This window comes from Odontesthes bonariensis, chromosome 6 (assembly GCF_027942865.1).
Source record: "Odontesthes bonariensis isolate fOdoBon6 chromosome 6, fOdoBon6.hap1, whole genome shotgun sequence".
NCBI classification, from domain to species: domain Eukaryota; kingdom Metazoa; phylum Chordata; class Actinopteri; order Atheriniformes; family Atherinopsidae; genus Odontesthes; species Odontesthes bonariensis.
In genome coordinates, this window is record NC_134511.1 from 13274143 (window position 1) to 13288139 (window position 13997).

At 41.2% G+C, this 13997-nt stretch overlaps 2 protein-coding genes across 3 annotated transcripts; both read left to right on the forward strand.

The window, feature by feature from the left end:
• Positions 1 to 98: 98 nt before the first annotated feature.
• On the forward strand, positions 99 to 4903 carry poli (polymerase (DNA directed) iota). Its single transcript, XM_075467460.1, has 10 exons — positions 99 to 285; positions 382 to 501; positions 584 to 748; positions 1251 to 1397; positions 1600 to 1836; positions 2050 to 2228; positions 2856 to 2947; positions 3047 to 3180; positions 3322 to 3521; positions 4155 to 4903. The coding sequence occupies exons 1-10, from the start codon at positions 189 to 191 to the stop codon at positions 4887 to 4889; spliced, it is 2106 nt and encodes a 701-aa protein (XP_075323575.1). The 5' UTR covers positions 99 to 188; the 3' UTR covers positions 4890 to 4903.
• Positions 4904 to 4956: 53 nt separating this feature from the next.
• On the forward strand, positions 4957 to 12237 carry LOC142382027 (ras-related protein Rab-27B-like). 2 transcript variants are annotated; one of them, XM_075467462.1, is made up of 6 exons: positions 4957 to 5604; positions 6400 to 6570; positions 7105 to 7190; positions 8071 to 8174; positions 8296 to 8419; positions 11731 to 12237. In XM_075467462.1, exons 2-6 carry the CDS (start codon positions 6418 to 6420, stop codon positions 11918 to 11920), a joined length of 657 nt encoding a protein of 218 aa, XP_075323577.1. In that variant the 5' UTR covers positions 4957 to 5604; positions 6400 to 6417; the 3' UTR covers positions 11921 to 12237. The 2 variants fall into 2 exon arrangements, with proteins under 2 accessions (XP_075323577.1, XP_075323576.1); XM_075467461.1 differs by having other exon boundaries at positions 4957 to 6570.
• The last annotated feature ends 1760 nt before the right edge of the window (positions 12238 to 13997 follow it).

The window sequence follows — 13997 nt, forward strand, 5'->3', positions numbered from 1 at the left end:
TCATCACAATGATTATCTTTACTATTTCCACTCTGAGGCTGGTTGGCGTAACTCCTCCGAGTCTGTAGATGGCAGTGTTGGCCAAAAGTTCATTGGGATTTCTAAAGAACGAAGCAATAAACAATAACTCCAGTGGGGTTAATCTTGCGTATTGAAATATAGAAAGACAGTAAAGTTTGTCTTTCTAAATGGATAACAGCGATGATGAGATGGAAGAAGATGAAACCGAGTGGAAGAACAGTTTCGTGGATTCTGCAGCTTTCAGCCCCGCCGCCCCTGTTTCTGGTAAATTGTGAACTCTCAAGCTTGCCAGGGAAACTGTAAAATAGACCAGACAGCTTTTCACTGTCATTTACCTTCTTGTAAATATATATATTTCAGGACCAAGCATCAATGTGACACCACGACCTGCACGCAGAGTCATTCTCCATTTCGACCTGGATTGCTTCTACGCTCAGGTGGAAATGATCAGAAACCCAGCTCTGAGACTTGTCCCTTTAGGTAATCTGAGGCGATGAGGGTGAATAATCAAATAGAAAGTTGCCCTGTTTTTATTAACCACAATGTCTTCTTAAATCATCAGGCATTCAGCAGAAATACATCGTCGTCACCTGTAACTATGTTGCAAGGGAGCGGGGTGTCACCAAACTGATGTCTATTACTGATGCTAAGGAGAAATGTCCTGAGCTTGTGCTGGTTAAAGGAGAAGACCTGACACACTACAGAGAAATGTCCTATAAAGTGACAGGTAGGCAAATAAAAAGTATTTAGAGAAACATTAATCTTACAGCAAGCTAAAAAAAAAAGCACATGTTTAGTGGGTACATTTGTTGTTAGATGGGGGGTTTTCCTGATTCTCTGGCCACATAAAAGTAAAGAAAACCTTAAGCTAACAGAATATGACAACAAAATGTCAGGCTTTGATGTCAGAATCAGAAAATAAAAATGTATCCAGTTATAGATGCTAAAAAAGAAAAAAAGAAAAAAGGTATTTTTACTAATCTCAGTTCTAATATTTACTAAATTTATTCCATATTAATGAAATATTGATTAATTATTCAATTCTTTAAATTATGCACGTATGTATGTTTTGTTTCTTGTGCTTCAAAGGGGAAGATACCGCACACTCTTGTCCATCATGCTGAATTTATTGTACAAACAACGTTTCGGCCAGTGTGGCCTTTCTCAAGTTTTTACAAAAAGTTTTTCTTGTGCTTACCTTGCTTCAATTTCTCCTGTCGACCCTTCAGATCTGCTGATGTCCTACTGTCCACTGGTCGAGAGGCTTGGATTTGATGAAAACTTCATGGACGTCACAGAGATGGTGGAAAGAAGGCTTGACCAGACCGTGGAGTCTGACCGCATTTCATTTAAAGGACATATCTACAATCATTTCAGTAAGTCACATTTGTGCCTCCGGTGTGTCCTTGCACATCTGGCTCTTGGAAACTGAGAAATGACTTGTGAAGAAGCCGAGATGCCAAATTTAGAGAGATATTTGCATGGCACTTTCAGTTTCACACTAAAAGTTTACCTTTAGCGCCTTGCAGAGGTTTTTCACACCCACACTTTTTTTTCTCCCCCCTTTTTCCTGAACAGGTGCTGATGTTAAAGCCAGTGACCACCCAAGGTTGGCTGTGGCTTCACACGTCGCATCAGAGCTGAGGGAAGCTATCCACAACAAACTGGGCCTGACTGGCTGTGCTGGCATCGCCACAAACAAGCTGCTGGCCAAACTGGTTTCGGGCACCTTCAAACCCAATCAGCAAACTACTCTGCTGCCGGAAAATGTGAGTGACCTCATGGGATGCCTGAGTGGACTCCGAAAAGTACCAGGTATACATACAGTGAAAATGAATCATAAGCAGAAGTGCTCAGAAAAAGATGTGCTGTTTTGTTTTTAAATGTTTACATTCAGTCTGCACAAAAGTTTTTTAAAAGTTTGGGATTTGGAATATTTTTTTTTTGTCAGAAAGTTCATTGATGTTTTTTTGGACCTTTGACACAGATATAAAACAACGCCTTTGTGTTACTGTGATCTCTTCTTAGGGGTGGGTCACCAAACTGCTAAGAGACTTCAAGCTCTGGGATTAATCAGTGTGAAAGACCTGCAGCTCCACCCTCTGAATGACTTGATTAGAGAGTTTGGAGGTCCCAACGCTCAACGCTTGAAGAATTTGGCTCTCGGTGTTGATGACTCACCCGTCACTCCCACTGGGGCCCCTCAGGTTGGCTGGAGCCCATTTGAAATTGGTCCCTTATACATATATCTAAGAAGCAAAATCATGGCATTGACATAAATTTTGTGGAAAAAGCTTATCACAAATTAAGAAACCATTCCTCCTGTGGTATTGGTATTGAAATGGTTCACACCTTCTGAATCTTTAAGCCCTGTGCTTGTTCAACGTGGGTATAATTTTTGACTCGGAGGTAACATTCAAAATATGCTGATAAAGCAGTAAAATTCTTTTTGAGAAAATGTTTCTGTGGTGCATTTGTGGCTCTCGGAGCTTTTCATGGTTTGATCAAATCATTCTTAAAGCTCATTTTGGTCATCATCGTTTAGGATAGATATCGATGGATAAATTCCTTAGCAGGCAACTTGCTTTGGGAACTGGAAGTGAGGGGTGACCAGAGATTACAGGCACAATGCAATGACTCCAGTAGTTTGTAATCTCCTTATTTGGTCGTGCATTTATAGTAACAAACTTTCTTTGTTCTCTCGTGGGACTTCCAACCTGCTCTTAGGTCAAAAGAAATGTTGAATTGCTGGAGATTTTCTTTGATTCTCAAGTTGTTTTTTTGTGAAAGTTATTACATTTCTTGGCAGCATTAGTGTCCTCTTTATGTTTCAGTCTCTCAGCGATGAAGACTCCTTCAAAAAAATGTCCTCAACTAAAGAGGTTTTGGAGAAGATTCAGGAGCTCTTGAGCAGTCTGGTGGAAAGGTCAGGGCCAGTTTCAGCGCTTCATCAGTCAATCTGTGAAGAGTCATCAAAGTAAGACTTGCTCTGCTGATCCTAACATTTGTCATGTTTGTAAACTAGGATGCACAAAGATGGCAGGCAGCCTCAAACGTTCAGGCTCACAATCCGGAGATACACCGTGACCAACAAGTGGTTCAGTCGGGAGAGCCGGCAGCACCCGATCCCGAGCCCCATTGGACAGAAGATCACCTCCGGTATGCTCCAAGAAGCATCCTGTGCTTTCATTCCTAGTAAAGCTCCGAATTACAACTGTAGAGGTTCTATCAGGGTCACCATGCAATGGAAGAATATAGAAAAGTGCATTTGTTTGTTTTTCTATCATTTATTCTTCACAGGCAGCATTGAAGATGCTGTGGTCCAGCTGGTCCCGTTGGCCATGAAGCTCTTCCACAAAATGGTGGACAGCGGCGCTGCCTTCCACCTCACGCTCATTAACGTCTGCTTCAGCAATCTGCAGACCAGAGGAGCTGCCGTCAGTGGGAAGGGTGCCATAACATCGTTCTTCACACAGAGCACTTCTCCTAGAAAAACACAAGTAAAGCTGTGTCACGTGATGTGTGAATGTTGTTCAGATGTTTTGATCTGATATGAATGTTTTCATGTCTAATGTTGGGCTCCAGCCAACCCTTTCAAAAATTATAGTGTTGATATTTTTTTTTTTTTTTTTTTTTTTTTATTGTTTTTCTTATTGAAAAATTCTAACTTTTACTCTTTTAAAATGTTTTGTTTTGCCAGACCAGCGGTCCTCAACTCAAACTTTCAGAAAGAAAAGCAGCAAATGCTCACATTTAAGAAGCCTTCATCAATCCTTCTAGTCTTTTTTGTTCAGTTTCAGTAGGCACCAATCAAAACTTAATTAATGAATTCATCATTTTAGCCTGTTCATTTCCTCACTATTTTTTTTGCTTATTTGAAAAATATATAATCAGGAATCTTTCTCTTAAAAGAATCATATTCGTCCAAACTGACTCTCATTTGGACGAGTTTACTGAGATACGTGTTACATTTCATTCATTGTGGAATAATAGGTCTTTTAGGACTTAGAATTTGCCAACGGAGACCTTTCACCCTGTGCTGGTTCACGAGGATGAATTTTCTCTTCTTAGAAAGAGTTTGCTAATTCATAGAAATTCCAGAAATAATTTCTGCTCCTTTCATTCTCCATTAGGATGATTCATCTCAGAGCGCCGAGAGTCACTACTTGGATCATCATCAAGTCGGCACATGCAACACGATGACTCGACACAGAGCGCACGTCTTCACAAAAAGCTCTTCTAGCTCCGAGGCCACATTACAAGAAGGGAATCAAAAAGCATCAGGCTGTAACCCCGATGAAACCGATAACACTGCATCAGATCGATTGCCACCAAATGTTGACCCCGAGGTGTTTAAGATTCTTCCAGAAGAAATCCAAAAGGAGCTGTTATCTCCTGCCTACCTAAACTCCCTGTCCAGTACGCTTACCAGCCCCTCAGTTGCTGAGGATCCCCTCATATCTAATATAAAGGCTTCACAGATGTTTACAGACTCACAAAATATTAAAGAAACAAAAGAGGTTGCAGAGAAATTGGATGCATCTGACAGAGCAACCACCGTGAATCACCAGGGGCCTGCGGGCACAAGTGGAGTTCAAAGAGAAAGCATCACGAAGGAGGAAAAACTGCCGCTCCACCCATCTTTTGACTGTGAGTTTCCAGGAAATGTGGACCCTGGAGTATTTTCTGAGCTTCCGTCGGACGTTCAAAGGGAGCTGATGTCCGAATGGAAGCAGCAGAAGCCGGTTCTGAAGACCCCGTCGTCAAGGAAACCGGGGAGAAGCTTGACGGCCAAAGATAAAGACAGAAAGGCTGCTGGAAAAAGCAGCCAGACAAACAACTTGTTCAAGTATTTCAAACCCAGTTAGAGAGAGATGTTGACATGTCAGCTGTGCTAAAGGTGTTTTAATACAATTTTGTCATTTCTTTTAAGATATTACTGTTAGTTCTATCCAAACAAAATTAAAGAAACAAGTTACTTCGCCCTACAGCAGCACTTTGGTGTAGCATCTGCCTTGAGAAATGAGAGAAAATGAAGATAATGGATTTGAGGAAAGACTGCATGAATGCGGTGCTTCCAACTTTATTAATGAAAGGCTCCTTAGCATCAGCAACAGTTTGGCCAAGTTTGCTTTAAGGGACCTGGCCCATACATACATTTCTAAGCATGTTGGATCAAAACAGCGTAGTTCAGATTAAAGTGTTCAGCTTCACGTTCAATGTTTTCTTCTTGCTGTTGCACTGTGTAGAGAGGCAGGATTACCCCGCTAAACCTTGAGAAGTGGGGCCCACCCCTTACTTGGATGTTTTTCACTGAAATCCACAGAGGTGCACGTTATTTGTCGAGGGTGGACACAATCCACTGTTCAAAGGGTCTTTTATTAAGCAGGAAACGTAAGGTCTGTAAGCACAGCCCCACTTACATCTTGAAGGCCTGAAACTCCTCCCTGGATCACATGTAAGAAGGAGGGGGGGGGGGGGGGTCCCAGTATGCAATGTGCCGTCACTTTGTGATAGTGGGTATTCTATTTAAGGAGTGGAACAAATTCTTGATGGACATTAGTACTTCATGCAGATAGACTGGTAAGATTTGTGTTTGTTCAGATGTTTTTCGCCTGTGGGAACTTTTAGAGAAAACAATCTGTATTTAGGATTTCGAATATGCTTTTTCAGTTTCACACAGATTGCTGCTGCTTTGTTGGTTAAATACTCAACATGTCCTCGCTCCACTGATTGCAAATGATAGCCTTAATGTCGCTAATGGAAAATGACTCTATGTGTGGTCTCTTAGCAGAGGACTTTTAAGACATTAAAGTTATGACAACAAATAAAAAAACAAAAACGTTTTAGTTTGTGCCAAATAGCCGATGGGTTTTTCCCTCTGAACCATTTTGTCTCACTAAATGTCTCACCGTCTTTGCTGGCCTGCCTGACCCCAGCATCATCTGGCATCGTTAGACCTCATATCAGTGACCTCAGTGTGTCATGCAGCATTGAGCTGTCTGCCCATAGCCCTTTAACTCAATGAAAGGACTCCTGTCTGCCAAACAGAACTTGTTTTTTTGCCGAGCAAATTCGGAGAAAACTCTGGAGAGGCATTTGACTGCTCATGTGGAAGCCAGCTCCAGTCATGTGCTAGTCCTTCTCTGATCAGCGCCTAATGACTGGGGAGTTATGACGTCTTGCTAAGCCTGTGTGATGGTCTTGCACCCTCAGACTGAAAACTGCGGCTTAGACGGAAGAATTTTTTTTCCCCCCAGTTAACTCACCCTGTAGGGTTTACTAAAAATGACCCAGATGTGTCTTGGCTCTCATGGTGTGGTACTTGTTTAATGAAAACCAGCGAAGTATTGTACTGTGAGATCAACTCTGTGGTAGGTTCAGCACAGCTGCACAATGGTCGACTGGGAATATGACTATCTGATCAAGCTGCTGGCACTGGGGGACTCGGGGGTGGGAAAGACCACCTTCCTCTACAGGTACACGGACAACAAGTTCAACCGCAAGTTCACAACCACAGTGGGCATCGACTTCAGGGAAAAGAGAGTGGTGAGTGATGTGCTGCATGTTTTCGACTTTGTGTCTGACCTGATTTGTGGTATTTTCATTTGTATGTTCTATTCTGCACAGGGAATAAGATTTTTTTTATCCATATTTGTAACCCATTTTCTAACATAGCAATAAGATCAGAAAACAACCTCATAAGCAACAAGTATTTCATTTTAAAGTGTTTCTTTATATAGAAAAGCTAATTCCATTTTTTTCCATCTCTAAGTAAGATCATTTTAATGTGTCTGTTATCACTGCTCACATGAATTCATAACAATGTCCTTCAGTCTCAGTGGATTCATTTTACATTTTTACTCATTTTCTCCTTGAAACGAGCAGTTATTTCCCATCGTAGAGTTTTGTTTGATACTGATAAATTAAATATTAACCATGTGTTAAAAAAAAAAAAAAAAGCAATGTGACAGAATCGTCCAATGGTATTTTGTTGTAGTTGTACAACAAATTATTGTTGTAACAATAAGAGGCTGAGCATCTTTAGCTGTTTTTATTCATATACTCTCTGGTTTGGCTCAGGTGTACTTGGGGACGGGTGCCGATGGGACGAGTGAGAGGAACTTCAAAGTCCACCTTCAGCTCTGGGACACAGCAGGCCAAGAGAGGTAAGTCTGACCAGATGTTTGCTTTATATTTTAAATTTTAGTCTTATATTGACGTGCACAGATTTGACATTCTTGCTTTGATAACTGACAGTGGTAATACCAAAACAGCGGCGTACGGTGTTACTTCTCACCACCAACGAATGCAATCTATGCCACCAAAGCAAGCAAACATTGACTTGCATCGATGTTTATTATAATTTATATTATTTATATAATGCTCTATTTGCAGGCATTTTGATGTTTCCCCCTTGCCCTCGGAGTCTGAGAAGGGGTTTGTTCATATACCCTGCTGCTGTATGTAAAAATCAAGCAGAAATCCTTTCATTCCAGTGGAGGATTTATTTGACAGATCTTGCTTCAAACGGGCATCCAGAGGATCATACTGACATGTCACATAGAGGACAGGGAAAGAGGACAATAAAGTTGATCAACTGACTACAAAGTAATAAAATTAATAATATTGGAGAGTTTACTTTTTAACTTCTCACTTCTCAGTTCTTACGTTGCTGTGAGGTCGGTATTCACCGCCGTTCTGCTTCAAGCTAAACAATAATTGTTGTTTCTGTTGTTGTTCTGTGTGGTAGTATTCTCAGTAGTTTTGATAGAATTTGGTCGTAAACCAAAGTTGCCTTGGTATATTGACACTATAGCAAAAGATACGAGATCTCCAAAGTATTTTCATTTCATCCTGGGATGAACACCAACAGCTGGAGCATTTGACTTTCTATCAAAAACACCAATTTTAGCCTTGAAATGAATGTTTTTGAAAGTTTGGGGTTCAGCGAAGCCAGTACGGTTCACCACTGGGCACTATGAATGTCTGTAAAAATGATTTTATCCCACTGAATGTCTGCTAAGATGAAGATCTGGCTGTTTCTAGGTTCCGCAGCCTCACTACAGCTTTCTTCCGAGATGCCATGGGCTTCCTGTTAATGTTCGACTTAACCAATCAGCAGAGTCTCCTCAACGTCAGGAACTGGATGAGTATGTGTCTTCTTGTTTTCCCTCCTGATGCCTTTTTCAGTGTTAGGCTCGGCTAATTTATGCTTTAGGTCGACTCGTGTGTACTCTGTTGGTTTCAATGACTTCCTCTGTCGCAAATCAGGTCAGCTACAGGCCAACGCATACTGTGACAGCCCAGATGTGGTGTTGGTGGGCACCAAGGCAGACCTCAGAGACATGAGGAATGTTCACGCCAGACAGGCCAGAGATCTAGCGGACAGATATGGGTGAGGCATCGCATGCATTCGCTTTTGCCTAACAGCACAATAATGAGTTTCCACTCACAGAGAAGGCCGTAATGTAAAGCTTTAGTTAATATTTTAAAGGTGAATATGAACATTGTGACCAAAATAAAAAGCCCTAGTTTTAGATTTTTCAATCCAAAAGTCAATCTCAAAAACCTCTTTCATTAAAGCTCTATCATGCAAAGAAGAAGCCATTTGTGAACATGATCCAATGAAGGTAGGTCCTTTATGGACCAAAGCTCGTTTAAAATGGACTGAGGAAAACTGTTCTGTGGTCAGAAAAATCCATCCATCCATTTTCTATACCCACTTAATCCAACTCAGGGAGAGCTGGAGCCTGTCGGTCAGAAAAATCCAAATTTGAAATTCCTTTTGGATAACATGGGCGCTGCGTCCTCCAGACTAAACAGAAGAGAGGTAGTCCAGGTGGCTATAAGAACTATCTTCAAAAACCCGCATCTCTGATTTTATGACTTCGTAGTAGAGTCCGAGTCCGGGCGCTGGATTGTCCCGCCTGCAGTCCATATCTTTGAACAATTGAGAAGATTTGTTGCCTCGTGACACACAAAATATGATAAGGAAGACCCAGGACCGTTGAGCAGCTGGAGTCCTACGTCAGACAAGAATGATTTTAACATTTTACACTTCATGTTCTCGTGCCTCTTAGTGTTGCTTTACAAACCTGTTTCTGAAAACGTTGTAATGGTGCACAAAATATAAATAACAACAGCATACAATCGCATGCAAATCATTTACACAAGAAGATTAAAAAGGAAATAATTTTTTTTTCCATTTTTTTATTCCAACAGTTGTCAGTCATCACTGTCTCTTTTGTGTTAAGGTTTTTCTAGATTTTTGGGCCCTTTAATGATGTAACGAACTGTACATGATGAGATCCCTAGATTCTTTAAAAATATATATTAAGAAAAGATACGCTTACATTCTCCGTGTTTGCCCGTACTACCGTCTCGTGCTGCTGCCTTGGCCAGTTTTTTCTGTTTCGCTAACCTCTAATGGAATTTACCTAGTTAAGTACAGATTAAGTGAAAATGTCTTAATCCCTACCGGTATGATTCAAATCATAATGGTCATCATCTGACTCCCATAAACCTTCTGGCTTTTTTTTTACAGATTCATCATGAGTTAATAATTTATCTCAGACTTATTTAGGAGAGATTTAGAAGCTGTAATATATATGTGTTACATTCTCTTTGATTCAGACGTTTATAGTAGTTTCTTTTCTGGATCTTTCACCGTTTCGCCACATGGTGGTGCTGACCAGCTGCTGTCACCCCTGCTGTGCTTCATGCTGATCCACCTTGTACATAAAGTTCATTGTTAATATAGAATAGTTTTTAGTCTCTTAAGTCCTTGAAATGGATTTTTATTAGACAATTTGAGAATATCTTTCAGGCTTTAAGACATAAACTGTAACAAGATACACACGAAGGTGCTACTGATGTTTAAAGGGGAACTCCGGGGCATTTGAAGGGCGTTTCCATTGCTAGAGGTTGTCAAATACTGATAGTAGGACACAGAGAGGTGCGTATCTGCGCTCCCTGTGTGGAGATCGCGCTGTTCGCACAGCCTGTCATGCGAGGCTAATACGTGGTTGCTAAGGGGCAACTGCTAACCCTTCCACGTAAAACAACAACTTGCACACAGCAGAAACGTCACACCACTTTATAAACCATCCGACAATAAAGTCACAAGCCTTACCATTAAAACCATATGCATGGTTCTCACATTAGGCCGATTTCACACCAGAGCGTGGCGTGGCGGCAGCGAAACGACGGCAGTCTTACGCCGGTTATCAGGCGGTGTGTTCAACTTGGCTTTTCACACCGGACAGTCCGCGGCCGCGGTAGTTCCGCTCCAGCCCTGTCTGCAAATCCCACAGACTATGTATTTAACTGCGCAGATAGATGCAATAACAATAATAATACTAATAATAATAATAATAATAATAATAATAATAATAATAATAATAATAGTAGCTTTAAGCCTACAAGTTGCTCGTTGTTGGGTTGGGGGAGGTGTCTCTGAGACAGAAGCTATCTGGCCACTGTTGAAAACGCCGACAGTTGTCACCAGAGACTTGTTCAGCGAAATGGGTAAGTTTTGTCTTTGCCTCTCCGAGTTGACTATTTTATAACTCCGCAGTGAAGTTTTACATTATTGGTTTATTATTGTTGATAACTTCATTTCATTTATGTTACTCTAGACCATCGTGTTTACTTCGACAGAAGAAGAGCAGCAGCGCTCCTTAAAACCGGTGGGTGGTCATCACCGTTTCAATAAAAAGTTCGAAGACATGAATACATAGCTGGTTTAATTTCCCCATTCATTTCAACGAGACACCGCCGGCCGCTGCCGTCCAAATTCCGCTCGAGTTCTATTTTCCAAAAGCAGCGCGGGACGGAGGCGTCTCCGCGCCGCTACCGCCCGACTACCGCCGCGTCGGTGTGCAAGGACAGATCTGTTTCCATGTATTTTCACCTCCGCCGGTGAAAATCGCTTCCGTTCCGCCACGCTTTGCCGCCCTGGTCTGAAATGGGCCTTACTGGCATGGGGACGTTACAAAACAACTTTATAAACAGCATGTAACTCACCGGCTGGTTGTAGGCTCGCGCATGTGAGAGCCCAAAAGAGTCGATGGAGAATAATCCCATATACAAAACAATTATCTTCTCTAGAAAAACTGCGTTCAAGTATTTAAAACATTACAACAAAATTACTGGGCATGTATTGTTGTAATGTTTTAAATACTTGAACACAGTTTTTCTAGAGAATATAATTGTTTTGTATATGGGATTATCCTCCATCGACTCTTTTGGGCTTTCACATGCGCGAGCCTACAACCAGCCGGTGAGTTATATGCTGTTTATAAAGTTGTTTTGTAACGTCCCCATGCCAGTAATGTGAGAACCATGCATATGGTTTTGATGGTAAGGCTTGTGACTTTATTGTCGGATGGTTTATAAAGTGGTGTGACGTTTCTGCTGTGTCCAAGTTGTTGTTTTACGTGGAAGGGTTAGCAGTTGCCCCTTAGCCACCACGTATTAGCCTCGCATGACACGCTGTGCGAACAGAGCGATCTCCACACAGGGAGCGCAGATTTGCACCTCTCTGTGTCCTACTATCAGTATTTGACAACCTCTAGCAATGGAAACGTGCTTCAAATGCCCCGGAGTTCCCCTTTAAGCTCCCTAAAAGTCACATAAGTTGGTCTGTCATTAATGTCAATTAATGTTTTTATGTTTGTTATTGTTTTCAAAAAACTAATTTCTCAGCATCCCCTACTTTGAGACAAGTGCTGTGACGGGTGTTAACGTGGACCAGGCAGTGACCACCCTGCTGAACTTGGTGATGAAAAGGATGGAGCAGAGCTCATATGGAGCCCAGATCTCTGAACCCAACGGCAGCCCAACAGCGAGTCACGAGATACAGGAGGCCCCTGTCCGCAGGAGGTGCGCCTGCTGATGTTTCCCTCTGCCGCCACGTGGGAGAACCAGACTTCATAAACTGTATATAATAACTGAACTCCATTCATGCAAACAGTTGATCCCCTTTGAAACACCAAACAGCCACAATTGGGATGGGGGTACAACATAAAATTCACAGTTTGTAAATTATCTTTATAGAAATGAACTAGAATTACAAACCTGATTTACATAGAAGTTTCCATAGAATTTTTTTTTTTTTTACATGCAACAAAAACATAAATCTTTATTTTCTTCATATGTTTGACCTTTATTTAAGACGTCATACAAATAAATGACTTTTAGTGTGTTCACTGACCAAGTTCGTTGTATTTGGAAAATTTCAACAAATCCAGACTTTGTCAGCAACACACTCAAGAGAGAGAGAGAGATGGAAACATGTTTGTCCTTATGTAACATCAACCTTCCTTATATTCAAAGAAAATTAAGCCTTTTAAAAGAGCTAACTTTCCTTAAATGCAATCAGAATTCAACTTTCAACCAATTTAGGCCTTCAACCCAAAAAGCTTGACATTTTTCAGATCGAAGGGAAGGTAAGGTGTTGGTACCACCGAACGCAATAAGAAAATAAAAACTAAAGAACCTCGACAAACAACTTACACCGATACGTCACCCAGAGCATATAATGGGACTTTAATAAGAGGACGTCGGCAGGGAGGGGTCAGGATGGGGATCCAGTCATTGCTGGATTGATTTTCCATTTAACCGAGAAACAATTACAAGCCTGAGAGCAGCCCGGGGAGTCCGGTGTTAAAAGATGTTAAGAGAAACAGTATATTCTATCGATCGAGCATCATTCCCACACACTGGTAAACACTTTGCATTAAAAGGTGCTAAATTGCTCTTGCCCCACGGTGGATTGTTGCCTTTTTGGTTTATATCAAAAGACACAACGTTGAGAACTCAACCGGTGGAACACGCAGCCGATTGGACGATTACTAAACAAAGCGATTTGGCATCAGACTGAAGTGGGTTATGAGCTGTGGATGAAGAGATGAACAGAAAATGAACCAAGAGTTCAGTTGTAATAAAAGTGAGAAATTAAAACAAAATCATCTGCTGACAGCCTGCCTTTTTATTTGAAATTATGGAAGCTGAGCTGCAGAACGAGCCAGTCGAGATGAACCCGAACACTATGTCACATTTAGTGTTGCTTTTATTTTCAGATTTAAAAAAAAAAAGCTCCACACACACGACCATCAAACTAGCGTCTGAAGGAGGGGCGTATTGATCCAGCTGTAGCTCGTCTCACAGGCAGAAGGAGATGTGAGCTAGTCCAAGCCTAACTGGCGGGGAACAGGTTCTGTGAGTGGCTAAATAACTCCACTGCGTTGAAGAAGTACCCGTTAAAGGGGAAGTTTTTTGTTTTGTTTTGTTTTGTTTTTTTAAACGTGAACCTGAAAGGGATAGTTTGCCTCTTTTGACATGAAGCTGTATGACATCCCATACTAGCAATATCGTGCATGAACATTCAGTGGGGTTACATGGCACTGAAAGGATCAGATTATTGGCTAAATTACAATAAGACTGAGTTGCTCCTTATTTGAGCAATGGTAATTATCCTTGGATATATGGCGGTGAATGAATGGAATCATAGGCACAAAGCATGATAGGTGGCGCTGTACCCATTCCAACTATTGCCAATAGAGCCACTTCCTGTTGACCTCTTCACCACCAACAACAAAAAACTCAGGTATTCGAGAAAATGTTGAACAAAGAGCAAGATGAAGCTACGTCCCTCTACATTTCATCTGTGATGAGCTGCTTGTTGCACAAACTCTTTGTAAAATGCAAATAAAACCAGAAAGATATGATCTTAGAACTATTAAAAAGTTATATCTAATTAGAAATAGTGCAAGTTCGGTGCAATCTGTTGGTTTCCTTAGCCAGGAAATGGTTTTTGAATTGCTCTGTATGAATGAATGTGATTATGACAATGAATTGAACTCCAATTGGCCTGAATTGGACTTTATCATTGAAGTGCTCTGAGACGACATTTGTTGTAATTTGGCCGTTATATAAATAAAACTGAACTGAATTGAATTGCAAGTGAAACA